The sequence below is a fragment of the Bufo bufo genome, chromosome 3 (assembly GCF_905171765.1).
Source record: "Bufo bufo chromosome 3, aBufBuf1.1, whole genome shotgun sequence".
In the NCBI taxonomy this organism is placed as follows: Eukaryota; Metazoa; Chordata; class Amphibia; order Anura; family Bufonidae; genus Bufo; species Bufo bufo.
In genome coordinates, this window is record NC_053391.1 from 232,791,295 (window position 1) to 232,819,240 (window position 27,946).

Here is a 27,946-nt window from a genome sequence, read left to right on the forward strand (position 1 = left end):
GCCATAGGAATGAACATAGGCTGGTAGTTTTTAGTTTTTTTTGTTATAGTGTGCAAGCACGGCCACCACTGCTGGTTTGCAGGGTGGTCGTAACTCCTGGATACGAGCCGTGAATAGCCAGCAAAGGAAGCAATATGGATAATAACAATACATTAGTAAGTGCCTTGTATTAACTTTCTCTATATGAATGGGATATAAATTACATCTTTATTTTTTTGTATTTCTGGTATTATTTGTGTATGTCAAAAGTGCAAGAAAGGTTTTGGTTTTTAAAATAGTGCAAATAATCTCAATAAAAATTCTGATTCTGCAGTCATACTCTCTTCCATCCATACCTTACTTCTAGCCAATTTACCAAATATATGCTAGTAAGTAGGGGAGAGATGAGACAGGAGTATCAGACCACCACATAGATACTGCAGACAAATAAAAAGTCATTTTTTGAATCATACTATTTGCAAATTTGCTTCATTTTTTTCATTTTAGATGCAAAAAAGTTAGTTGTGTAAGTGAACACAACTTTTAAAAAGTCTAAACGTGTGTTGACAAATGCAGTCTGAGAACTGGATGAATTTTAATGCAGAGAGACAAGCATGAGGATTTTTATCATAGTGAGAAGACCCTTTTGCCATGCGGGTCACCGTTCCTGGGATACAGATTTTATCACACAGTCATTTATAATGAATTCAATGCAGTTGCTATACATTTACCTCTTCATCTCGGAGGCCTTCTTCCTCCATTACTTTTTCTAGCCTCTTCTGTCTAAAAACAGAAGCAATAGTAGCGTAAAAAACCGGTGCAGAAATTTTGCCCCACAGTTTGAGAAGACAATTTACAAAATAATATTTCATATTTCACTAGGATAAAATAAGTCACGAATGGCATAACTTGCAGAAATCCCATCCTTCCGATAACAGTCAGCAAGGCAGTAAGGTAGGTTTCCATGGCGGATATTCCATGCAGATTTCAGTGTGATTTAAAGGGGTTGTCTCACTTCAGTAAATAGCATTTATCATGCAGGCAAAATTAATACCAGCCACTTACTAATGTATTGTTATTATTTATATTGCTGGCTTGATTAATTTTTTTCCCCCATCGCATTATACACAGCTTCTTTCCAGCGGTTATGGCGACCACTGCAGCGCATATATGAGGTTGCTGGGAGAGGAGCTGCTGCGCATGCACAACCTATGCGCACTCCCACAGTCCAAGCCACCAGAGAGGCCGGCGCTTTTTTCTATAGGGTGCTAGCACGACCACCGCTGCTGGATTGCAGGGTGGTCTTAACCATGGAAATGAGAAGAGTATAATGTAATGGAAAAATCAAGCTATCAAAGGAAGTAATATGGATAATAACAATATAGAAACATAGAAACATAGAATGTGTCGGCAGATAAGAACCATTTGGCCCATCTAGTCTGCCCAATATACTAAATACTATGGATAGCCCCTGGCCCTATCTTATATGAAGGATGGCCTTATGCCTATTTCATGCATGCTTAAACTCCTCCACTGTATTTGCAGCTACCACTTCTGCAGGAAGGCTATTCCATGCATCCACTACTCTCTCAGTAAAGTAATACTTCCTGATATTACTTTTAAACCTTTGCCCCTCTAATTTAAAACGATGTCCTCTTGTAGCAGTTTTTCTTCTTTTAAATATTCTCTCCTCTTTTACCTTGTTGATTCCCTTTATGTATTTAAAAGTTTCTATCATATCCCCTCTGTCTCGTCTTTCTTCCAAGCTATACATGTTAAGGTCCTTTAACCTTTCCTGGTATGTTTTATCCTGCAATCCATGTACTAGTTTAGTAGCTCTTTTCTGAACTCTCTCCAAAGTATCAATATCCTTCTGGAGATATGGTCTCCAGTACTGAGCACAATACTCCAAATGAGGTCTCACTAGTGCTCTGTAGAGCGGCAATGAGCACCTCCCTCTTTCTACTGGTAATGCCTCTCCCTATACACCCAAGCATTCTGCTAGCATTTCCTGCTGCTCTATGACATTGTCTGCCTACCTTTAAGTCTTCTGAAATAATGACCCCTAAATCCCTTTCCTCAGATACTGAGGTTAGGACTGTATCACTGATTTTATATTCTGCTCTTGGGTTTTTACGTCCCAGGTGCATTATCTTGCACTTATCAACATTAAATTTTAGTTGCCATATTTTTGACCATTCCTCTAGTTTTCCTAAGTGCTTTTCCATTTGGCGTTTCCCTCCAGGAACATCAACCCTGTTACAAATCTTTGTGTCATCAGCAAAAAAAAACACACCTTACCATCGAGGCCTTCTGCAATTTCGCTGATAAAGATATTAAACAATATGGGTTCCAGAACAGATCCCTGAGGTACCCCACTGGTAACAAGACCTTGGTCTGAATATACTCCATTGACTACAACCCTCTGTTGCCTGTCCCTCAGCCACTGCCTAATCCATTCAACAATATGGGAGTCCAAGCCCAAAGACTGCACTTTATTGATAAGCTTTCTATGTGGGACAGTATCAAAAGCCTTACTAAAGTCTAGATAAGTGATGTCTACTGCACCTCCTCAATCTATTATTTTAGTCACCCAATCAAAAAAAATCAATAAGATTAGTTTGACATGATCTCCCTGAAGTAAACCCATGCTGTTTTTCATCTTTCAATCCATGGGATTTTAGATGTTCCACAATCCTCTCCTTAAGTATGGTTTCCATTAATTTGCCCACTATTGATGTCAGGCTTACTGGCCTATAGTTGCCCGATTCCTCCTTACTACCTTTCTTGTGAATGGGCACAACATTTGCTAATTTCCAATCTTCTGGGACGACTCCTGTTGCCAGTGATTGGTTAAATAAATCTGTTAATGGTTTTGCTAGTTCACCGCTGAGCTCTTTTAATAGCTTTGGGTGTCCCCCATCAGGCCCCTGTGACTTATTTGCATTAATTTTAGACAGCTGACTTAGAACCTCTTCCTCTGTAAAGACACATGCATCAAAAGATTCATTAGTCTTCTTTCCTAACTGAGGTCCTTTTCCTCCATTTTCCTTTGTAAAAACTGAACAGTAGTATTCATTGAGGCAGTCAGCTAGTTCTTTATCTTCTTCCATATACCTTCCTTCTTTTGCTTTTAATTTGGTAATTCCTTGTTTTAGTTTCCTTTTTTCATTTATGTATCTGAAGAATGTCTTATCGCCTTTTTTCCCTGACTGAGCTAATTTCTCTTCTGCCTGTGCTTTGGAAGCTCTTATAACTTGTTTGGCCTCTCTCTGCCTAATCTTATAAATTTGTCTGTCATCCTCGTTTTGTTTTTATTTTATAATTCCTAAATGCTATCTTTTTAATTTTTAATGATTTTGGCCACTTCTGCTGAGTACCACAGTGGTCTCTTCCTTTTTTTGCTTTTACTGACAAGCCTAATGCAATTTTCTGTTGCCTTCAATAGTGCCACTTTTAAGTAGTCCCATTTCTCCTGGACTCCAATGAAACTGTTCCAGTCTGATAGGGACTTGTATACCACTAATCTAATTTTAGAAAAGTCTGTTTTTCTAAAATCTAAAACTTTTGTTTTTGTGTGGTGTGACTCAGTCACTGTACTTATAGTAAACCACACTGACTGGTGATCACTAGATCCCAAGCTTTCCCCTACAGTAATATCAGATACCAAATTCCCATTTGTGAATACTAAATCTAAAATGGCCTCCTTCCGGGTTGGCTCCTCCACTACTTGCTGTAGAGATAATCCCAGTAGGGAATTTAGAATATCCGTACTCCTGGCAGAACTAGCTATTTTGGTTTTCCAGTTTACATCTGGAAACATTAGTAAGTGCCTTGTATTAACTTTGCCTACATGATAAATGCTATTTGCTGAAGTGAGACAACCCCTTTAACTGATGAAATCCATCTCCCATTTTTGTCAACGAGAGGTTTGTGCCATGCAGAAACAGGTGGAAAAACGGGCTTAGCCACTTTTAATGGGGCTATCCTTAGCAAGCACTACAGAAAATACATGGGTCAGCCTTGGATTTCTGCCACGAATTCTGTTGTGTATTTTTCGAGACAGAATTGTAGTGTTCAGACATGGCGGAAAATTTCCATTACAGAAATCCACATTATTGCCTGAGGGCTGGCAGACCTGCCTGCAGCATTCTCTGGGGCCGATTTTCAGTACTTCACATCAGCTAATGAAAAAGAGACAGGCGCTAAAAGGCGATACACGTAAAGATGTGGCCACGATCAGACAATCCAACTGTTTGGGTAGTGGCCATAAACATAAAGCCGTTTCCCACAATACAATCATACTTCTGCTGAAAAGTACCATTAATGCCCTATGAATTTTCTCCGGCCACAATGAATTAAATGCCATTTCTGGAGTGTTTATCCCTATTTTGACACCAGAAAGATCAGTGTAGGGTATGTATTTTCAGGGATTGCTGCTCTGTACAGAATCCACATGAATGAGCATGCAGAGGATTAAAAAAACAAACAAAAACTATAGCATGGTCAATAGTCTATCCAGACTTGAATAGGGTATGTTAGGTTACCTTAACATCTGCAGAATTGTGATCCGGCCCCCAGTTTCCGGCAGAGAATGTCGGGAATCGGCCAAACACAAACTGCAGCAATTTCCATCTGGCCAAATCTCAGCATTTTTTGCTAGATTGCGGCCTAATCTCTGCTGGACCCCATTATAGTTAATGTGGATGGCAGGCATTCTGGTTGCATCCAGCAGTGCTAGATCCAGAGAATTCCGGCAGGCTGCTGTAATTGTTGCCGCAGATGCGAAACTAGCCTAACACCCCATTCACTCGCAACACAACGGTTTTATTGCTGCCCGGATTTAAAGGGTTTCTGTCATCAAAAAAATCGTTATGTAGCTGGCTGACATTAGCGATGTGCTAGTGTTAGCAGAACATAACTGTATGACTTATATCTCCCTGCCTGCCGCCGTTCGCGCTATATAATGACTTTTATAATATGCAAATGAGCCTAATACTAAAATGGACGGCGCAGGCGCGGGATTTGCGGGGCACAGAAGAGACCGAGGATGTCAATCACCTTTACAAGGGCGTGCCAAACGGCAAGAGGACGGAGCCTCTAGGTGCTGCAGCAACGCCCCGCTAGCACCTAGAGGCTCATTTGCATATTATTAAAGTCATTATTTAGGGCGAACGGTGGCAGGCTGGGAGATATAAGTCATACAGTTATGTTCTGCTGACACTAGCACATCGCTAATGTCAGCCAGCTACATAACGATTTTTCTGATGACAGAAACCCTTTAAGGTCCCTTTACACTGCTAGATATAGCAGACGCTCCTTCTTGAAAATCACCGGCTCGTCAGTGGAGGAGACATTTACATTCAGCGATCTCCTCCACAGTATGGGGATGAATGACCACTAAAGCCATTGCTCGTCCCCATACACAATCATTGTTTGCCGACAGCAGAGGCTGTTAAAGGGAGTCTGTCACCTCCATATGACCATACACAGTGCTTACATTGTCCTGTAGCACACCTATACATGAATGTAATGGTACCTTTGTCTTTTACCTTATACTTGCAGAAGCTGGAAAAACGAAGTTTAATTCATATGCAAATGAGCACTCGCAAGTGCCCAGGGGCGGTGTTCAGTGTGTAGGAGCCCAGGCTGCTCTGCCTTCTTTAATTGTTTCTAGGGCTGCAGTTATCGACTATTTTTGTAATAGAGTATTCTATCGATTAATCCAACGATTAATCGAGTACTGTAATAAAAATTATTAAAAGAATGTTTTTCTTTATAAAAACTCATCAGCCCCCCACCAGTTGCCCCCCAGTGCCATCAGGCTTCCCCCCCAGTGCCACCAGCTTGCCCGCCAGTGCCACCATCTCCCCCTCCTAGCCCTCCCCAGCGCTAGTACTTACCTTTCCTGTAGGGGCGCCGCTCCACAGATCCTCCATCTTCTTCTCCGCGTGGTGTACAGTCCTCCTGAAGTCACACAGCGTCGGGTCATAGTGCGCGCTTACATGCACTATGACCTGACAATGTGTCAGGAAACTGCAGCGCGGTACGGGCTGGCGGGTGACCACGGAGCGGTGAGTAATAGCAAGCGCTTTCTTCACCCTCTGTGGTCACATGACACAAACGAATCCTGAATGCAAAAAATTTGCATCAAGGATTTTTTGTGTCGAATTACTCAATTCAATTGAGTAAGGCTACGTCTACATGACGACATTTGTCGCGCGACAGATAGGGCACAACTACACTGCAACATTTGTAGCGCAACATTTTGTTGCACTAATGTCGCGCGACAATTTTATAATGGCAGTCTATGGTGTCGCACTGCAACATGCTGCGACTGCGACGCAACAGTCGCAGAAAAATCCATCTCGAATGGATTTTCTGCGACTGTCGCAGTCGAAACATGTTGCATGTTGTAGTGCGACACCATAGACTGCCATTATAAAAATTGTTGCGCGACATTAGTGCAACAAAATGTTGCGCGAAAAATGTCGTTGTGTAGACGTAGCCTAATCGTTTCAGCCCTAATTGTCTCCCCGCCCCAGCCTCTGCCTATTCCCGCCCTCCTATTCCCTTGCATCATCCTTCGGTCTGGCCGAGATCCTGCACCTGCGCACTGCCTCGCTGCCATTGTGGGCACGGCATCGCTTTAACTACTGCGCATGCGCCGCCGAACGCCCCCTTGCCGCTAGTTTTGCGCTGTTCACCTGCGCAGTAGTTAAAGCGATGCCATGCCCACAATGGGCATCGCAGTGTGCATATACCGGCCCGGCGAGGGAGTGTGCAGGCGCGGGATCTCGGCCGGACCGAAGGATGACGCAAGGGAATATGAGGGCGGGCAGAGGCTGGGGCAGGGAAACAATGAAAAAAGGCAGAGCAGCCTGGGCTCTAACACAGTGAACGCCGCCCCTGGGCACTTGCTTGCTTGTTTTTGCAGCTTCAGCAAGCGTAAAGAAAAAGACAAAAGGTACCATTACATTCATGTATAGGTGTGCTACAGGACAATGTAAGCACTGTACAGGTGAAACTTAGAAAATTTGAATATCGTGCAAAGTTCATTTATTTCAGTAATGCAACTTAAAAGGTGAAACTAACATATGAGACTCATTACATGCAAAGCGAGATATTTCAAGCCTTTATTTGTTATCATTTGGATGATTATGGCTTACAGCTTAAGAAACCCCAAAGTCACAATTTTGAGGTATCCTTTGCTCAGGGGGTATAGATTAATTAGCTGACTAGAGTGTGAGACTTTGAGCCTAGAATATTGAGCCTTTTCACAACATTCTAATTTAAGCTGCATTAATGCAATTCCTTTTAGTTTGCATTACTGAAATAAATGGACTTTTGCACGATATTCTAATTTTTCGAGTTTCACCTGTATATGGCAATATGGAGTTGAAAGACTCCCTTTAAGGTGGCACGATCTTCTGCCGGCAAAAGCTGAATAAGATTGTTTGTGACCACATTACTGAATGAACGAGATTTTCCGTGGCCCCTTTAAACAGGCAGATTGCTCGAAGGAACGTTCATTAGCAATTATCTGGCCGATGTTTGGCCAGTGTAAAGGGGCCTTTAGGAGCAGTTTCCACATTTAAAATTCATATAGCATTTTTTCAAAACCTAAAAAAAAGTTAGCGGAATTGAGATTTTTAATTTTTTTTAATTTTACAATACAAGACATGGTAAATTAAATGGTGCCATTAAAAAATGCATTTTAGATTTTTCCTCCCCATGTTCCAATAGACATAACTTTTTTATTTTTCCGTTCACATAGTTATATGAGGGCTTATTTTTTGCAGGACACGATGCATTTTTTAATGCCACCATTTAATTTACCATGTCTTGTATTAGAAAACGGGAAAAAAATTCTGTGTGGGGCAAAATTGAAAAGAAAACAGAATTCCGGCAAGGTTTTTGGGGTTTTGACATCAGAGCGTTCACAATGTACTAAAAATGACCTGACGTCCTTATTCTGCGGCTGAATACAAATGCGGCAATACCAAACTTGAATTTTTTTTTTTTTGTTTTACTACTTTTAAAACAATAAAAACCTTTGGAAAAAAAAATATATATTTTTTCTTTGCATCGCCATATTCTGACAACCATAACTTCTTTATATTTCGGTCTACAGAGCTGTATGAGGGTGTGTTTTTTGCGTAACAAACTAGTTTTTATTGGTACCATTTTTGTTGTATGTAAGACTTTTTGATCATTGTTATTTTTTGGGGGACAGGATGAAAAAAAAAAAAAAAAAAAAAAAAGGCAAATCACATGTTCTTAATTTTTTAATGGTTCAGACATTTTTGGATGCGGCGATACCTAATAGGTTTATTTTTTTATTGTTTATATATTTTATATGTAAAATTAGGAAAGGGGGGTGATTTAACCACCTCAGCCCCCTTAGCTTAAACACCCTTAATGACCAGGCCACTTTTTACACTTCTGACCTACCCTACTTTATCCGTTTATTGCTCGGTCATGCAACTTACCTACCAGCCAAATGAATTTTACCTCCTTTTCTTCTCACTAATAGAGCTTTCATTTGGTGGTATTTCATTGCTGCTGACATTTTTACTTTTTTTGTTATTAATCGAAATTTAACGATTTTTTTGCAAAAAAATTACATTTTTCACTTTCAGTTGTAAAATTTTGCAAAAAAAACGATATCCATATGTAACGGACCGTTTCAGCAGACAAGGGGTTAAAATCCGTTTAGGCGATAAGCCCCTTTCTGAGAGACCGGCACAGCTACTGCAGGATACACCAAACTCCGGAACTAGATACAAAATAGCACTCCAAACTGGAACCTCACGAATAGCTGCTAGCAGACGAACAGGGATCTTACACTTCTGGCAATCGGTCCTCTAACAGCATACAGCGGATCCCCCCAATAACGAGACAAGGCTCCGTGTTGAGGGTCAAGCAGTGGTCTGACTGTACTTCACGTACAGCCTCTTTTATTCATAAACCACAAACATAGTACTGCCCACAGGGGTTTGAAATACAACCAATCAGTAATTTACAACACATACAATGTAACTACAGCAACCAATCATTCACGCCCCCAGAGGACCAGAATGAAGACTGTGACATAGGACAAATACAACATATCCCCACAATGCATCATGGTCTCCTCCTCTCTGTCCCGGAGACAACCTGAGGAGCAATCCAATTATCTCTGAGGACAAAGGGAGATCGCCAATACACATGTGAGGACAACAGAACAGACATCACTATTTAAACACACAATGGGACAATGGCACAATAGAAACACACCCAGCATTTTCCTCCCAAGCTGACAAGTTACACTTATTATAAATTGTTACAACTTTGTGAGTTTACATTGGCCACACATATATCTAACATCAATTTAAACAGTATAACTTTGGGACAAACCTATCCAAAATTCACTTGAATAGGTTCAGGGGTTAGTATATGGCCCATAATCCAGGGGCAAGAGGCCAGCAGCCAGTCCTCTCCAAAACCCAGTGGCGAGGTTGGTTTTGCCACACCATATATAAATTTTTCTCTAAATCTATTGTCTACATGTCTTTGATAAAAATAAAAAAAAGTTTGGGTAAAAAAAAAAAATGGTTTGGGTAAAAGTTATAGCGTTTACAAACTATGGTACAAAAATGTGAATTTCCGCTTTTTGAAGCAGCTCTGACTTTCTGAGCACCTGTCATGTTTCCTGAGGTTCTACAATGGCCAGACAGTACAAACACCCCACAAATGACCCCATTTCGGAAAGTAGACACCCTAAGGTATTCGCTGATGGGCATAGTGAGTTCATAGAACTTTTTATTTTTTGTCACAAGTTAGCGGAAAATGATGATTTTTGTTATTTTTTATTTTTTTCTTACAAAGTCTCATATTCCACTAACTTGTGACAAAAAATAAAAAACTTCTATGAACTCACTATGCCCATCAGCGAATACCTTGGGGTGTCTTCTTTCCAAAATGGGGTCACTTGTGGGGTAGTTATACTGCCCTGGCATTCTAGGGGCCCAAATGTGTGGTAAGTAGTTTGAAATCAAAATCTGTAAAAAATGGCCGGTGAAATCCTAAAGGTGCTCTTTGGAATGTGGGCCCCTTTGCCCACCTAGGCTGCAAAAAAGTGTCACACATCTGGTATCCCCGTACTCAGGAGAAGTTGGGCAATGTGTTTTGGGGTGTCAATTTACATATACCCATGCTGGGTGAGATAAATATCTCGGTCAAATGCCAACTTTGTATATAAAAAAAAAAAAAATGGGAAAAGTTGTCTTTTGCCAAGATATATATGAAAAAAGACACCCCAAAACACATTGCCCAACTTCTCCTGAGTACGGCGATACCACATGTGCGACACTTTTTTGCAGCCTAGGTGGGCGAAGGGGCCCACATTCCAAAGAGCACCTTTCGGATTTCACCGGCCATTTTTTACAGATTTTGATTTCAAACCACTTCTCACGCATTCGGCCCCTAAAATGCCAGGGCAGTATAACTACCCCACAAGTGACCCCATTTTGGAAAGAAGACACCCCAAGGTATTTCGTGATGGGCATAGTAAGTTCATGGAAGTTTTTATTTTTTGTCACAAGTTAGTGGAATATGAGACTTTGTAAGGAGAAAAAAAAAAAAAAAGCATCATTTTCCGCTAACTTGTGACAAAAAATAAAAAATTCTAGGAACTCGCCATGCCCCTCACGGAATACCTTGGGGTGTCTTCTTTCCAAAATGGGGTCACTTGTGGGGTAGTTATACTGCCCTGGCATTCTAGGGGCCCTAATGTGTGGTAAGTAGGTAAATGACCTGTGAAATCCGAAAGGTACTCTTTGGAATGTGGGCCCCTTTGCCCACCTAGGCTGCAAAAAAGTGTCACACATGTGGCATCTCCGCACTTAGAAGAAGTAGGGCAATGTGTTTTGGGGTGTCTTTTTACATATACCTATGCTGGGTGAGAGAAATATCTCGGCAAAAGACAACTTTTCCAATTTTTTATACAAAGTTGGCATTTGACCAAGATATTTCTCTCACCCAGCATGGGTATATGTAAAATGACACCCCAAAACACATTGCCCAACTTCTCCTGAGTACGGCGATACCAGATGTGACACTTTTTTGCAGCCTAGATGCGCAAAGGGGCCCACATTCCTTTTATAAGGGCATTTTTAGACATTTGGATCCCAGACTTCTTCTCACACTTTAGGGCCCCTAGAATGCCAGGGCAGTATAAATACCCCACATGTGACCCCATTTTGGAAAGAAGACACCCCAAGGTATTCAATGAGGGGCATGGCGAGTTCATAGAAAATTTTTTTTTTTGGCACAAGTTAGCGGAAAATGATATATATATTTTTTTCTCACAAAGTCTCCCTTTCCGCTAACTTGGGACAAAAATTTCAATCTTTCATGGACTCAATATGCCCCTCACGGAATACCTTGGGGTGTCTTCTTTCCGAAATGGGGTCACATGTGGGGTATTTATACTGCCCTGGCATTCTAGGGGCCCTAAAGCGTGAGAAGAAGTCTGGAATATAAATGTCTAAAAATTTTTACGCATTTGGATTCCGTGAGGGGTATGATGAGTTCATGTGAGATTTTATTTTTTGACACAAGTTAGTGGAATATGAGACTTTGAAAGAAAAAAAATAATAAATTTCCGCTAACTTGGGCCAAAAAAATGTCTGAATGGAGCCTTACAGGGGGGTGATCAATGACAGGGGGGTGATCAATGACAGGGGGGTGATCAGGGAATCTATATGGGGTGATCACCCCCGTCATTGATCACCCCCCTGTAAGGCTGCATTCAGATGTCCGTATGCGTTTTGCGGATCCGATCCATGTATCAGTGGATCCGTAAAAATCATACGGACATCTGAATGGAGCCTTACAGGGGGGTGATCAATGACAGGGGGGTGTTTAGGGAGTCTATATGGGGTGATCAGGGGTTAATAAGGGGTTAATAAGTGACAGGGGGGGTCGATCCAAACAAAAGGGACCACCAGAGGACCAGGTAGCAGGTATATTAGACGCTGTTATCAAAACAGCGTCTAATATACCTGTTAGGGGTTAAAAAAAAAAATCGCATCTCCAGCCTGCCAGCGAACGATCGCCGCTGGCAGGCTGGAGATCCACTCGCTTACCTTCCGATCCTGTGAACGCCTGTGTGCGCGCGGTCACAGGAAATCTCGCGTCTCGCGAGATGACGCACGGATGCGTCCAGGAGGAATGAATCAACCACCTTCCGGACGCATCCGTGCGTTAGGCGGTCGGGAGGTGGTTAAACTTTTAATACAACGCATTTTTCGCTGTATTAGACGCACTCCCCCCCCCCCCCCCCCAAAAAAGTGGGAGGAAAATGGCTGTGCGTCTTAGAAAGTGAACACCAGTGAGCGCTCACTAGTATGCATTAGGTGCCAGGAGCAGAGAAGAAGCGCTGCAAGTGCTTCCGGTACTCACCATCACTGGTCTTCTTTGCTGGTGCCAGCGCTACACTGTCCTGACCCTGTACAGCATCAGGACGTAATGCGCCCACTATGACCTGATGCTGCACGCTGTCAGGCGACAGTGCAGCGCGGGCCGGAGAAGACAGGGGAGCGCGACTTCTGCCGAAGATGAAGAGGAGCTTTTTATTTTATTCTGATATGAGGTCTGATGGGGGTCAGAAATAAAGGGCTGATTTGAGGTCTGATGGGGGTATGACATGGAGGGCTGTTATGGGGGTCTGATATAATGTCCTGATATGGGGGTCTAATGTGATGTCCTGATATTTATGGGGGTCTGATCTTAGGACACGATATGAGGTCTTATGAAAAATATTTTTTTTCTTATTCTCCTCCTCTAAAATCTGGGGTGCGTCTTATAAAGCGGAAAATACGGTATATGGTATTTTTTTATTTTTTATATAACTATTAGCCCCCTTTGGGGCCTGTTACATGGGATCTTTTGATACCCTCTCCATTCTGAGCTATGTCTCGTGCACAGCTCAGTATTGAGAAAGCCATGGCAGGCCTGGTTCGCTTCAGCCGCGATTTCACTGCTGGGGCTCCGATCACAGGTGATCGCTGATTGCGGCACGATCGCCACTTCCTGTCAGTGCGGGCGGGTGCTGGCTATATGATATATGCCAGCACCCGCCATGTATGGAGCGGGCCCTCTGAATACACATGCAGATGCATATTATATACGGCGCTATGGGTTAAGGGGTTAAAAAGTTATGGCTACTGGAATGTGGGGTGGAAAATTCAAAAATAAAAAGAAGAAAAGAAAAAAAAAAAAAAAAAGTCTTTAAAGGGGTTGTCCGAGTTATGAATTTTTTTATATTTTTTATAGCACTGTAAATCTGATAGGCAGCAATATATACCTGAGCTAAGCAAGTTTCTCTGGTTCTCTTCTAGCCCTCGGTTTACCTGCAATAACAACAATCTCTACCCCTGCAAAGGGAGTGAATAAGTCTGCCCTGAGTGACATGTCTGACTACTGGGATACTCAGCAGCATGCTGTATGTGTAGGACTACAGGTCCCAGCTGTATAATGACAGTGCTGATACACACAGGATCTTCCCCCTACCTGTTGTGCAATGCTCTGCAGAACTCATCTGTCAGCTCCTGTGCCCAGCATTTGTCTCCTCACTGCCTGCAGCTACTCAGTAAAGCCTTCAGCCATGAGTCTGTGCTCCTGAAAGGGGTTAAGAATCCAGGGAGAGAGCAATAAGGCAGTGCAGGGGGGCGTGGCCAGCACTGCGACTTCTGGTGTACAGACTCATTACTGCTCTCTCAGGCTTTGTGCACGAAACATTATCAGAGCAGGTAGAGAAATCTGTGAAATCTGAGAAAGGAGCAACTACAGATGCAGTAAGTGCATGGTAAAGCGGTTACATTTGATTAGTTAGAAACAAACAAAGAACAAAAAAATTACTCGGACAACCCCTTTAAGGGGTTAAACCATGGCGACATCTGCTGTACAGTGGGAAAGCCCAAGAGAAATATGGAAAGGCCTCAGGTGCCGGCTAACACCAACGACTAGGATTGGAGAGAACCCTGATCCTGGTCATTAAGGCCCCTTTCACAAGAGCGAATTTTCCGCGTGGGTGCAATGCGTGACGTGAACGCATTGCACTCACACTGAATCCTGACCCATTAATTTCAATGGGTCTGTGTACATGAGCGTTGTTTTTCACGCATCTCTTCTGCATCGCAGCATGTTCTATATTCAGCCCTGGACCCATAGAAGTGAATAGGGCTACATGAAAAAAGCATTGCATCCGCAAGCAAGTGCGGGTGCGATGCGTTTTTCACTGATGGTTGCTAGGAGATGTTGTTTGTAAACCTTCAGTTTTTTTATCACGTGCGTGAAAAATGCATCAAAATGCATTGCACTCGAGCGGAAAAAACTGAACAACTGAACGCAATCGCAGACAAAACAGACTGAACTTGCTTGCAAAATGGTGCGAGTTTCACTGAACGCACCCTGAACGCATCCGAACCTAATCCGTCACGCTCGTGACAGGGGCCTAACTCCCTAGATGCTGCAGCCTCCCCATCTCATAAAACTGGGCGCTGAGCGGTTGCTACGGCAGCCTGGAAACTTATTTTGTAAAAAACTAAAGTTTTTAAATATATTAGTAGTAATCAAAAACGACATAAATGTGGCATCACCGTAATTGTACTGACCCATAGAATAAAATCAGCATGCCACTTCTACCGGATAGTGAATGCCATAAAAACTAACCTTTCCCCAAAAATGGCAGAATAGTGTGTATTTTTTCCATTCCACCACACAAAATATTTTTAATAATTTTTTTTCGCAATACTTGATATAGTTCATTCAATGGTGCCATTAAAAAGTACAACTTGTTCTGCAAAAAAAACAAGCACAGCGAGGTCGACATACAAAAAATATTAAATAAAATAAAAAGTTGGTTGTGGTGACCAAACTAGAGTGAAGCTACCCTTTCATTCTGCTGATCAGTGGGGAATCCGGGAGTCAGACCCTCACCAATCTAACACTGGACTGCCCTAATAAGAGGCTATCAATATTAAAGGGCATGTATCAGCAGGTGTGTAGCTATAAAACTGGATGACCTGTTGGCAGCTGAAGGCATCCGTGTTGGACCCATGTTCATATGTGTCCGCATTGCTGAAAACAATTATGTTTTAATATATACAAATGAGCCTCTAGGAGCAACTGGGGATGTTGCTGTTAGACCTAGAGGCTCTGCTCTCTCTGCAATTTCCACACGCTCTGCACTTTAATTGACTTTAGGAAAAGTCAGGGCCAGACCTGATGACGTTTTCACTGCCTGGTCCTGCCAATGAAAGTACAGGGGGCACGGCCATTGCAGAGACAGTGGAGCTTCTAGGAGTAATGGCAACGCCCCTGTTGCTCCCAAACGCTCATTTGTATATAGTAAAACATCATTTTTCTCAGCAATGCGGGCACATATGAACATGGGACCAACACAGATGCCTTCAGCTGCCAAGCACACATGCAAAGGTTAGCCAGTGTCCTAGGTAGAAATCTGCTGACAAATGCCCTTCAAAGTCCCAGAAAACCCCTTGAATTATTGTTACATATATGGACAGATTGATCACATAGACAGAAGCTGAATGCACCACATACCTGAGCTCTCGCTCTTCATGCTGGGCGATGAGGTTACTGTAGAAGTTTTCCAGCGTCATCTTGGTCATGGTAACCCGCTCCTTTGTGTGGTTGCTCATAGGGAAACATGGAGTCTGCTCAGTCATAGCCATATCTGCTGTAAAGGAGAAATTTGGCCTAAAGTTATACTTTCCTTCGACAGGTTACAAATTAAATTGTCACACGCCGAGAAGACCAGAGAAAACCGAGCACGATATTACCACACTGTCTGCGTCATCATTATGCTACAGTAATGAGGGAATACTTGGGTATAGAAATATGAACACCAGAGCAAATATCTGTATCGGTAGAACTCAGGTAGGCCACAGCTCTAATCACTCCTGGGAAATATAATGCATGCCAAACATACCCATAGGCTCTCCTCAGCTGAGGCCAAGAGTGTCCTATTGGCCTCCATCAGGGCGGCACTATGATCCGAAGCTCGATTCGCTCATCAGTATCTGATCGTGGGGGTCCAACACCCAGGACCCCCACCGATCAGCTGTTTATAGAGAAGGCACCTAATCTCTCAAGATCAGCTTAAAGGGGTTCTGCAAGAATGGGTTTTTTGGGGCAAGATTCAAATAAACTACTATTTGTCTTTTTTAATTTCTCTCCTTTTATGATCCACACCTGATTTTGGCCATACACATGAGAGAAAAGTTGTCAGGAGTCGACGATGTCATCCAACTGCGAGAACGATCGATTGCAATGGCCGTCAGCAGTCTCGTAAGTAGCCATGCATGAAAATTCTGTCTGTTGTCGTACCCTAATGGTATGTTCACACGCAGCAAATACAATGCAGATTTTTTGTTGCAGAATTTTGGGAGGAAAATCCACAGCATTTTACAGCAAAGTGATGAGATTTTACTTAAAGGGACACCCCATGAACATTTTGTATTACATATTAACAGCCTATGTGTAAATCCTCTACATTTTTTAATGGTTGAATGGTTTTCTGGATATAATTTTCTGGATTTAACACCACGTATTCTACTTCCTGTCCGGGCTCTTAATGTCAGCTTCACTATGGGCAGAGAGTAAAGGGGGATGAGTGGCTTAGAGCGTCGCACTTTAGGCCTCGTTCACATCTTCGTCAAGCAGATCCTGCACAAACGGCAGCTGTCACCTGGACAAAAAAATAAAAGGCGTGTGCAACGGTTTTTGTCCTGCCGAAATCTGCCATATATGACAAAGTGGCCGGATCACTGCCGGACCTCATTACAGTCAATAGGGATCCAGTGGTGAACTAGAGAATGCGGCAATGTCGGATATGGCAGGTTGTTCTCTGCCGGTTCTGCTTGACAGACATGTGACTGAGCGGGTCCTGTGCAGGAATCACGCTCCGTGTGCGATTCCCGTTATGGACACTGCTGGTTTTGCAGGAGTGCACGGTATTGATGAGGATTTATAATTCTTCCGGTATAATTTTGTAGAAGTAAGCTCATGCAGAGACAAGGAGTGTCCCTTTAATCTCGTCCACAGACTGCTTAAAAAAAATATGTAGCAGATTCACAGCACATGCAGCACTACAAAAAATAACAATAATAACCACAAGTGTGAATTCAGACCCAAATGTGTAAAAATTTTATAAAGGCTTGATAAAAGCCAAAATTTGAGGCTGATCCATTATGCATATTGAATGAATAAAGGCTATGTTCACACCACAACTGAATACGTAGGCAATGTCGACTATGCTTTTTATTTGTTCAGTTATGGCTACTTTCACACTTGCGGCAGAGGATTCCGGCAGGCAGTTCCGTCGCTGGATCCGTCAAAACGTATGCAAACTGATGGCATTTGTCAGACGGATCAGGATGCGGATACAAATGCATTGAAATGCCGGATCCGTCTCTCCGGTGTCATCCGGAAAAACTGATTCGGCATTTTTTTTTTTTCACTTTTTCTGTAGTCTAAGCATGCAGGGGCCGGATCCGGCATTAATGCATGTCAATGGGAAAAAATCCCGGATCCGGCAAGTGTACCGGAATTTTGGACGGAGATAGTACCGCAGCATGCTGCGGTACTATCTCCGTCCTGAAAAGGCAAAAAGACTGAACTGAAGACATCCTGAACGATTGCTCTCCATTCAGAATGCATTAGGATAAAACTAATCAGTTCTTTTCCGGTATTGAGCCCCTAGGACGGAACTCTATTTCGGAAAAGAATAACACTAGTGTGAAAGTACCCTAACTTGAAGTGCAGGAAGGTGGGGGAGGGGGGTCCAGATTGCTAAAAAGGGGCCAAATTATGGCCATGATCTGCCTCTGACTGCGGAAAACCCAGATACAAAGGTACAGTGTCACACAGATGTGGAAATCAGCATAAGATAACATTAGTACCTGCCTTGCCCGATACAGTAAACACTTTGCTCATAAAGCTGGTTCATCGGTTCCTCTATTACTTCTCCTAGAAATGTTTTATTCAGCTGACAATTGTGTGTTACCGTTCTCCTAGTCTTTGCACAGTCTGGCACTAGCAGAACTGACCGGACAGTGTCAGACTGCCTACGAGCCCCCCCCCCCCCCCCCCAGACTGGCAACAGGCAATTTCTCATCTACTTCCATTTCTAGGAGGAACAGCACAATACAGAGTTCTAAGAAGCGACGATCCATTATATATGATGGGAAATACAATTACAGACATGTCTGGACCATAGAGCAGCGGGATGGAGCTGTAATAAGATCAAGTGTATGAAGCCTTTTCATGATTCCAGGGGGATATGTGCGGAGACCCCTGGTTCATGATTTCTAGGCGTGTGCGTGTTCCGTGCATGCGGGTATACGGGTGCACCTACAGGAAGCATGCAGCTCAGTGCTGGAGCCCAGTAGCATTCCTCACAGGTCAGCAATAGCTAAAGTAAATGTTTGTCTCATGGCTCGGCCTACCGCTCAGTTAATCATTGCCGAAAAACAATAACCAAGCACTCATAATACTGGCAACGTACAGTACATGCATTTACATGCTTCTCCTCCTTCACACAACCCCCGACAGGCCTATCATGCAGTAAAAGAAGTCACGACCAAGCGCAGGAAGGCATCATACACCTTGAAACTCAAAAATAAGGACAAGTACTGCCAAAACCGTGGTCTGTCCTACCTGTCTAAGGCCTCTATTACACGTCAGTAGAGTCTGGATGAGTGCCGTCCATGGACAGCACATGGATACATTGGGGGAGATTCATCAAAACTGGTGTAAAGGAAAACCCATAGCAACCAATCAGATTCCACCTTTCATTTTTCAGCGCTCTGTTGGAAAATGAAAGGTGGAATCTGGTTGCTTTCGGTTTTCCTTTACCCCAGTTTTTTTTTGAAGATACCTCATTGACTTGAATATGTTTATTCAGAAATCTGTGGTTTTCCACTGAAACAAAACTGAGGCATGCACAGCTTCGGTCCGTGATGTGGACCAAACACACCCATCGTCCGTGAAAACGGATGCCTGTGCTCAAACTCACAAAAAATTCCATTGGGCTGCGAGGTCCCATTTTACTCAGCTATTATCAGCAATTCCTCTGCAACGGTTCTGTGGCTATAACTCTATACCAGTCATATCTAGTGGTTTTTTGGATACTTAGCAAAATATATTACATGCCAGTCTGGTCCCACACTGATAAAGCGTGAAGATGTCGTTTCTGATCATTTGGACTACATTTTGTATTATACACTGCTCAAAAAAATAAAGGGAACACTTAAACAACACAATGTAACGCCAAGTCAATCACACTTCTGTGAAATCAAACTGTCCACTTAGGCTGGGTTCACACGAGCGTGTCCGGATTAGTTCCGGATGCGTCCCGGTGTGTTGCGGCAAACCCGCGCGAGTAGGAATGCAATTGCAGTCAGTTTTGACTGCGATTGCGTTCCGATGTTCAGTTTTTATCGCGCGGGTGCAATGTGTTTTGCACGCGCGTGATAAAAAACAGACTGTGGTACCCAGACCCGAACTTCTTCACAGAAGTTCAGGTTTGGGTTCGGTGTTGTGTAGATGTAATTATTTTCCCTTATAACATGGTTATAAGGGAAAATAATAGCATTCTGATGACAGAATGCATAGTAGGTGATCAGTTGAGGGTTAAAAAAAATAAAAAAATTAACTCACCTTCTCCGTTTGTTCGCGTAGTTCTCCCGGTCTTCAGTTCTTTAAAAAGATGAACTATGGGCTAAAGGACCTTTGGTGACGTCAGATCACATGCTCCAATCACAGGGTCCATCACCACGGTGATGGACCATGTGATTGGAGCATGTGATCTGACGTCATCAAAGGTCCTTTAGCCCATAGTTCATCTTTTTAAAGAACTGAAGACCGGGAGAACTACGCGAACAAACGGAGAAGGTGAGTTAATTTTTTTATTTTTTTTAACCCTCAACTGATCACCTACTATGCATTCTGTCATCAGAATGCTATTATTTTCCCTTATAACCATGTTATAAGGGAAAATAATACAGTGTATAGACAGTCACCTAGCAACCGTGCGTGAAAATCGCACCGCATCCGCACTTGCTTGCGGATGCATGCGATTTTCACGCAACCCCATTCACTTCTATGGGGCCTGCGTTGCGTGAAAAACGCAGAATATAGAGCATGCTGCGATTTTCACGCAACGCATAAGTGATGCGTGAAAATCATCGCTCATCTGAACAGCCCCATTGAAATGAATGGGTCCAGATTCAGTGCGGGTGCAATGCGTTCACCTACCGCATTGCACCCGCGCGGAAATCTCGCCCGTGTGAACGCAGCCTTAGGAAGCAACACTGAGTGACAATCAATTTCACATGCTGTTGTGCAAATGGGATAGACAACAGGTGGAAATTATAGGCAATTAGCAAGACACCCCCAATAAAGGAGTGGTTCTGCAGGTGGTGACCTGACCACTTCTCAGTTTCTATGCTTCCTGGCTGATGTTTTGGTCACTTTTGAATGCTGGCGGTGCTTTCACTCTAGTGGTAGCATGAGACGGAGTCTACAACCCACACAAGTGGCTCAGGTAGTGCAGCTTATCCAGGATGGCACATCAATGCGAGCTGTGGCAAGAAGGTTTGCTGTGTCTGTCAGCGTAGTGTCCAGAGCATGGAGGCGCTAACAGGAGACAGGCCAGTACATCAGGAGACGTGGAGGAAGCCGTAGGAGGGCAACAACCCAGCAGCAGGACCGCTACCTCCGCCTTTGTGCATAGAGGAACAGGAGGAGCACTGCCAGAGCCCTGCAAAATGACCTCCAGCAGGCCACAAATGTGCATGTGTCTGCTCAAACGGTCAGAAACAGACTCCATGAGGGTGATATGAGGGCCCGACGTCCACAGGTGGGGGTTGTGCTTACAGCCCAATACCGTGCAGGACGTTTGGCATTTGCCAGAGAACACCAAGATTGGCAAATTCGCCACTGGCGCCCTGTGCTCTTCACAGATGAAAGCAGGTTCACACTGAGCACATGTGACAGAGAATGGAGACGCCGTGGAGAACATTCTGCTGCCTGCAACATCCTCCAGCATGACCGGTTTGGCATTGGATCAGTAATGGTGTGGAGTGGCATTTCTTTGGAGGGCCGCACAGCCCTCCATGTGCTCGCCAGAGGTAGCCTGACTGCCATTAGGTACCAAGATGAGATCCTCAGACCCCTTGTGAGACCATATGTTGGTGCGGTTGGCCCTGGGTTCCTACTAATGCAAGACAATGCTAGACCTCATGTGGCTGGAGTGTGTCAGCAGTTCCTGCAAGACGAAGGCATTGATGCTATGGACTGGCCCACCCGTTCCCCAGACCTGAATCCAATTGAGCACATCTGGGACATCATGTCTCGCTCTATCCACCAACGTCACGTTGCACCACAGACTGTCCAGGAGTTGGCAGATGCTTTAGTCCAGGTCTGGGAGGAGATCCCTCAGGAGACCGTCTGCCACCTCATCAGGAGCATGCACAGGCGTTGTAGGGAGGTCATACAGGCACGTGGAGGCCACACACACTACTGAGCCTCATTTTGACTTGTTTTAAGGACATTACATCAAAGTTGGATCAGCCTGTAGTGTGTTTTTTCACTTTAATTTTGAGTGTGACTCCAAATCCAGACCTCTATGGGTTAAAAAATTTGATTTCCATTTTTTTATTTTTGTGTGATTTTGTTGTCAGCACATTGAACTATGTAAAGAACAAAGTATTTCAGAAAATATTTTATTAATTCAGATCTAGGATGTGTTATTTTTGTGTTCCCTTTATGTTTTTGAGCAGTGTATATATTCTTATGGAAAAGGACAAAGCTTTTAACTAAAGTAAAAGGCGTTGTTCGGGTTCAGAGCTGAACCCGGACATATCCCCGTTTTCACCCAGGCAGCCCCTCAGATATCAGCACTCCTTTGCCGTGTGCTGAATCACGCACAGCAAAGGCTTTTTTCTGGAGATCCGTTAACGTCCCGGGCTCTCCACAAAGAATGCTAGGGGGAGGCTTCTGCTTAGCAGTGAGCCCGGTGACGTCACCGACACTATTGGGCGGGCTTTAGCGATGCCCTAGTCTGTAAAACGGCTAGGGCAGTGCCAAAGTCCGCCCATCAGTGCCGGCGACATCACCGGGAACACTGCTAGGTGAAAGTATCTGCCTAGCAGTGTAAAAAATATAAACAAACAGCCTATAATAATTAAGGGCATATGATTAGACTGATATTAGTGGTTAAAAGGTTTATAGTGAAGAAAATGTGTTTTTCTCTTACACCACAATGTGTTCTGAAAATGGTTTGCCATTGTTTATTTAATGTGTCAAGAATGAAGATGACCATTATGAAGGCCAAATTGCTAAATATATCGGTTTGTTTTTGTTTGAAGAATTATTACCAGTTGATTATATGTGGAGTTGAGAACAGGTGTATATTTCTTAATATACAGACAACTATGTAAGGTATAGGGTTTAGAAAAATGGATTTTGCTTTAGCAGAGGATCTCAGTGGTTTTATTCGGCAATGGTATTTTAAAGCAGTGCTGGACCGACAAAAGTCCTAATTGTTGGTTTTATTTCATCCACCTGAAGCGGGTGGTGGGAAGTAAAGAACACAAAAAAGCTTTAAAACATACTCCATACTTCATCAACGGCTTCAATTGTCACAGACTGAGATAAAACCCATGGACTGGGCTATACTCAATTTATTTTAAAACCGTCCCGGACACCTGATGTACCTGTGTGCCAAATTTCGTGATTGTAAATGCGACGGTGCGGATTCCTTTAGCGGACATACACTCAGCTTTATATATTAGATTATATTGCTATATGTATATACTACTTATTATATTTAATAAAATATAAACCTTCCTTTGAAGTATAGCCCTAGTTCAGTTAAGGCTACATGCACACAACCATATGTGTTTTGAGGTCCGCAAATAAAAACGGATGTCATCCGTATGCCATTGTTTTTTTTTTTGCGGATCCATTGTAACAATGCCTAAAACGGACAAGAATAGGACATGTTCTATTATTTTTGCAGGGCTACGGAACGGACATACTGATGCGGACAGCACACGGATTAAAATGAATGGGCGCGTCCTATCCGCAAAAAAACCCCCCAAAAAAATAAAACGGACCGGACACGGAAACAAAATACGTTTGTGTGCATGTAGCCTAAGAGTCTCTCTTTAAGGCCTCTTGCACACGACCGTATGGCTTTTTCAGTATTTTGCGGATCCATTGAAATGAATGGGTCCGTATACGGAACACAAGAAAACAGGACGTAAAACGGAAAAAAATAAAAATTGTGTGCAAGAGGCCTTAGGCCTCAAAAAACGGAACAAAAAAAAGTTTGTGTGCAAGAGGCCTCAGGCCTTTTGCATACAAACGTTTTTTTTTTCTGTTTCCGTTCAGGTTTTTTTGCGTTCCATATACGGACTGTATACAGAACCATTAATTTCAATGGATCCGCAAAAAAAACAAAACGGAAGGTACTCCGTATGCATTCCGTTTCCGTATTTTCGTTCAAAGATAGAATATGTCTTATTATTATCCGCATAACGGATAAGGATAGTACTGTTCTATCAGGGACCAGCTGTTCCTTTCCACAAAAAACGGAATGCACACGGACGTCATCTGTATTTTTTGCGGATCGCAAAATACTGAAAAAGCCATACGGTCGTGTGCAAGAGGCCTAAAAAGTATCCGAACCTGAAGTCTCTCTTATCAGCAAAATAACTGATTACGTTACATATACAGTTCCTACAGTCGCTGGCCCACTGGACCGCTGCAGGCCAAGCGGGGATTGGAGTGGCGGTACTAAATATTTTACTAGAAAGTATATATTATTTTTTTTTACTTTACACTGCCCCTCAACTAATTTTACTAAATATCAGAAAATCCCCTCTAAGGCCTCATTCACATTTCCACTGACGTGGAAAATGCGGACAGCACACGTACCTATTTATTTTAATATGTCTGTGCACATATCAGTATTTTATTACTGATTGTGGGTCAGTAAAATAAATAAAATCACAGAGACATGCACTACTTTGGTCCGTGATGTGGACCAAACACGCCCATTGAATTCTACAATGGCATCCTTGTTGTGTCCGTTTTTCACTGACCACCGATAGGAGATGCTCTGGAAATTGATTTTCAGATGAGCAGCATCCGTGAAATATGGATGACACACAGAGGGTAAAAAATGGACACACGGATCCTAATGGGTGGACACGGAAATGTGAACAAGGCCTGTTTTGGCCCTCAGGGCACCACGGTGTTTTATGTTTTTTTTTTCCCCACCATCGTATTCCAAGGGGCCATAACTTTTTCTGTCTTCCTAAAAGCCATAAGGAAAGAGCTGAATTTATTTCATTGCGTTTTGAAAAACTTATGGCGTTCACTGTACAATATAAATGATATGATAAAGGGGTATGCCCATCTGGACATTCATGGCATATCCCAGTGATGGGACTCACACTGTAGATAAGCCATAAATACAAAGATGGGACAACCCCTTTAACTTCATTCTGCAGCTCAGCACTACAGAAAGAACTAGTTGATGTAGTAGTGGCAGCACGAAGCGCACGGTGTCATAGCAACCAAGGACGCCGAGCGCTCGTGCACTCAGCAGGATGGGTTTTCACAGACCGTGGTCCGTAAAAATCTACGTATGTGTAAATGCGCCAAACGGGTGAACTGTCAATATAGAGCTAGATAAAACTTAAAGGAATATACACAGAGGGCATATGAAGTGTGGGGGCGCCAAAGAAATGCCGATCCTAGGTGTGTTAGCTAGTGAAGAATTACAAAGTAAAAGATAAAAATCGACCTACTTCTGAGTGAGGTAGATATACTGGTTTTGAAACGGTATATTAACCATGTACTTTACCAAGGAGGGGAGTACGAGATAAACTCAATACACTCGTACCCTTACCGAGATGGCTTCCTTATCCCAGAGTGGTAAAACAGGGACCTCACAGGATCAGAAGGTTACTTTATGCCAATTAAAATGAGCTTGACGCGTTTCGGGGAAGTAAATAAATCCCCTTCCTCAGGAGCAAGACGTACAAGCTTGTATATCTTGCTCCTGAGGAAGGGGATTTATTGTAATTCTTCACTAGCTAACACACCTAGGATTGGCATTTCTTTGGCGCCCCCACACTTCATATGCACTCTGCGTATATTCCTTTTTTACGTTTTATCTTGCTCTCTTCTGGTGATTGAGCAGTGTGATGGCTTTTAAAAAAGATATATTTTTAAACAATTCTTTATATTGTTTCTTTTTATTTCACTCCCACTTCAGGACTGGATCTTATACGAGCTCTAGGCCTCATGCACAAGACCGTATTTTGCATCCACATAGTTTGTGGATAACACACGTTTATTTATGGGTCGTCCACCAAAAAAAGAAAAAGAAAAAAAAGACCCGTACATCCGCTTCATATATTATTCTGGCCCGTATGGCACATGAGAACCGTCAGTTATACTGATGGGAGTGAGAAAAATGCAGAGCGCACATGGAAAGTATCTGATGGAAACATGGACACGGTCATGTGCACGAGGCTTGAAAGGAGTTGTCCAGCCTAGGAGCCAACAATCCTCATGGTCCTAACGTGTGGTTCGTTTGGTCCTCAGTGGTCACATCTGCTTGAATGATATGTCACAGCGCCATAGCGTTCAAGCAGATGTGACGACCAGTGATGGCCAGTTCGTAGTGTTCGCCAGCGAACACATGCGGGCTGCCATCTTAACTCACAAGTCCGGCGAGGCACAGGTAAGTACTTACCTGTGCCGCGAGCCGATCTGAAACAAATGCGGTCACCGGGAGCAGGCAGTTCCGAGAACAGCCGCCGGGGGCCTTCATCGGGCTGTTCTCTGAACTGCCTGCTCCCGGTGACCGCATTTGTTTCAGATCGGCTCGCGGCGCAGGCAAGGGCTTACCTGTGCATTGCCGGACGGGTGAGTCAAGATGGCAGCCCGCATGTGTTCGCTGGCGAACTGGCCATCACTGGTGACCACTAAGGACTGGAACTCACTGCAGTTGTCACGGGACAAGGCCACTTCCTGGTGTGTGGTTTTTTGTTTTGTTATGGGCCACACGTTAGGACCACAGGAATTTTCTGCTTCTAGGCCGGACTACTACTTAAAAGGGGTTTGGGGAAAAATAGTGTGCTCACGTGACCACCGGGACTGGCAGCTGGGTCCCGACCACATGTGTTCCTGCATACTGTAAGTCAGGGATCAGCAACCATCGGCACTCCCAGCTGTTGTGAAACCACAACTCCCAGCATGCTCCTTCCACTTGTGTGAAAGTTTAGAGAACAGCCAAGCGAGTGTGCATGATGGGAGATGTAGTTCCACAACACCTGGAGTGCTGTAAATGCAGCTGAACAGGAAGACTCAGGACTACATCTGGTGCTGACCTGAGTGGAAGAGACTCTGTTCCCTCCACAGGTCAGCACCCAGGAGGATTTTGACCAAAGCCCGGAGAACCCCTTCAACACTCATATAATCCAGTGCAATCATTGTCCTAATTAGGAACAATGGGCATGGGAGAAGCATCAGTGGGTCTTGTATGCATCTGGACGCAGAGATCTCTACACTGGGCTTGTCGAGGATGGCATAAAAACCAGGTCTGAACGGAGTCCAATCCACTCCCTTTTGAGGCCACATTTGTGTCACTTTATGGATACAATACACATATTACACACTGACAAAACTGCAGTGATCAGGGACCTGAGGCTATCCAGGTGTTGTGACACTACAAGTCCCAGACACCAGCCATTAGGGCATACTGGGAGTTGTAGTTTTGGAGCCACAGGTTACAGATCACTGCCCTGGGGTGTGAAGATGTTCAGGCCATGAGAAAGCAGCAAGCACTTGGCAGTTAAACAAAGAAACATCGTTATTACAGAGCACAAGCTTTACAAGCAGCGCACTGACACTGGTCACACTGCCACCCTGCCTGTGGCTAGCTACACTTACTAGATCCAGGCTTCACACTAAAGTGGGATCATTACTTAGAAACCCAGTTATTAGCCTCCCCCAGATAGCGCTTTTTTGGATCAGTCCATACTTCAAGTCCTTGCCTTTATAGAACAAACCATAACGTCTAAGGGGTGACAGTAACAAACAGTATTCCAGAAACTGGCACTGGCTGCTCACGTCCAACCCTGCGGCCAGCCATTGTACAGGTAGACGCCTCCCCTGTACCGGATTCACAAAGGGCACAGTATACTCCGGGGTCTACACCTGTCTTGTACTCACCGGCCCAGCTTCCCAAAACTTACCGTAGATGCTAGATCCTGCTGAGCTCAAGGACCTTTGGTGATGTCATGATCATGTGATCTGTCACATGTGTGGGAGGAGTCAGGCTCTGGGCTGTCGTAATTTCATTTCGTTTTCGCCCGAGTAGGTACCGTAGTAGTGAGCACGCGCAGAAAAACACATGCATGCTATGCCGGTAACGCGCCCGGCTCTGAAATGTGAACAGGCTTCGTGTACACGACTGTATTTGTAATGAGTATGTTATGTAGTTTTTTTTTAACCCGTTCACATACCTCCCAACTTTCACACTTGCGTTGTGAGGATCCGGCAGGCAGTTCCGTTGCAAACAGATATCATTTGTAAACAGATCCAGATGCGGATCCGTCTGACAAATGCATTGAAATTCCGGATCCGTCTCTCCGGTGTCATCTGGAAAAACGAATCTGGTATTTATTTATCTTTTCGCATTTTTAAAGGTCTGCGCATGCGCAGACCAGGAACCCGGATCCGTTTTGCCAGAACACTAGGTACCGAATCCGGCATTAATGTATTTCAATGGAAATGAATGCGTTGTGGCATGCTGCGGTATTTTCTCTGGCCAAATACCGTAAGAGGGACTGAACTGATGCATACTGAACGGATT

General features: G+C 43.6%; 1 protein-coding gene across 2 annotated transcripts in view; it reads right to left on the reverse strand.

Moving 5' to 3' along the window:
• LOC120995060 (serine/threonine-protein kinase 38) overlaps nucleotides 1-27,391 on the reverse strand; it is an 89,905-nt gene extending 62,514 nt beyond the window's left edge. Inside the window, exons 1-3 of one of the 2 annotated variants that reach the window (XM_040424032.1) lie at nucleotides 27,327-27,391; nucleotides 15,589-15,724; nucleotides 711-762 (exon numbers count right to left, since the gene is read on the reverse strand). In XM_040424032.1, coding sequence (XP_040279966.1) covers nucleotides 711-762; nucleotides 15,589-15,719 — 183 coding nt within the window. In that variant the 5' untranslated portion in view covers nucleotides 15,720-15,724; nucleotides 27,327-27,391. The remainder of the gene's footprint in view (nucleotides 1-710; nucleotides 763-15,588; nucleotides 15,725-27,326) is intronic. The other variant, XM_040424033.1, reaches the window with a different exon arrangement.
• Between the last annotated feature and the right edge of the window lie 555 nt (nucleotides 27,392-27,946).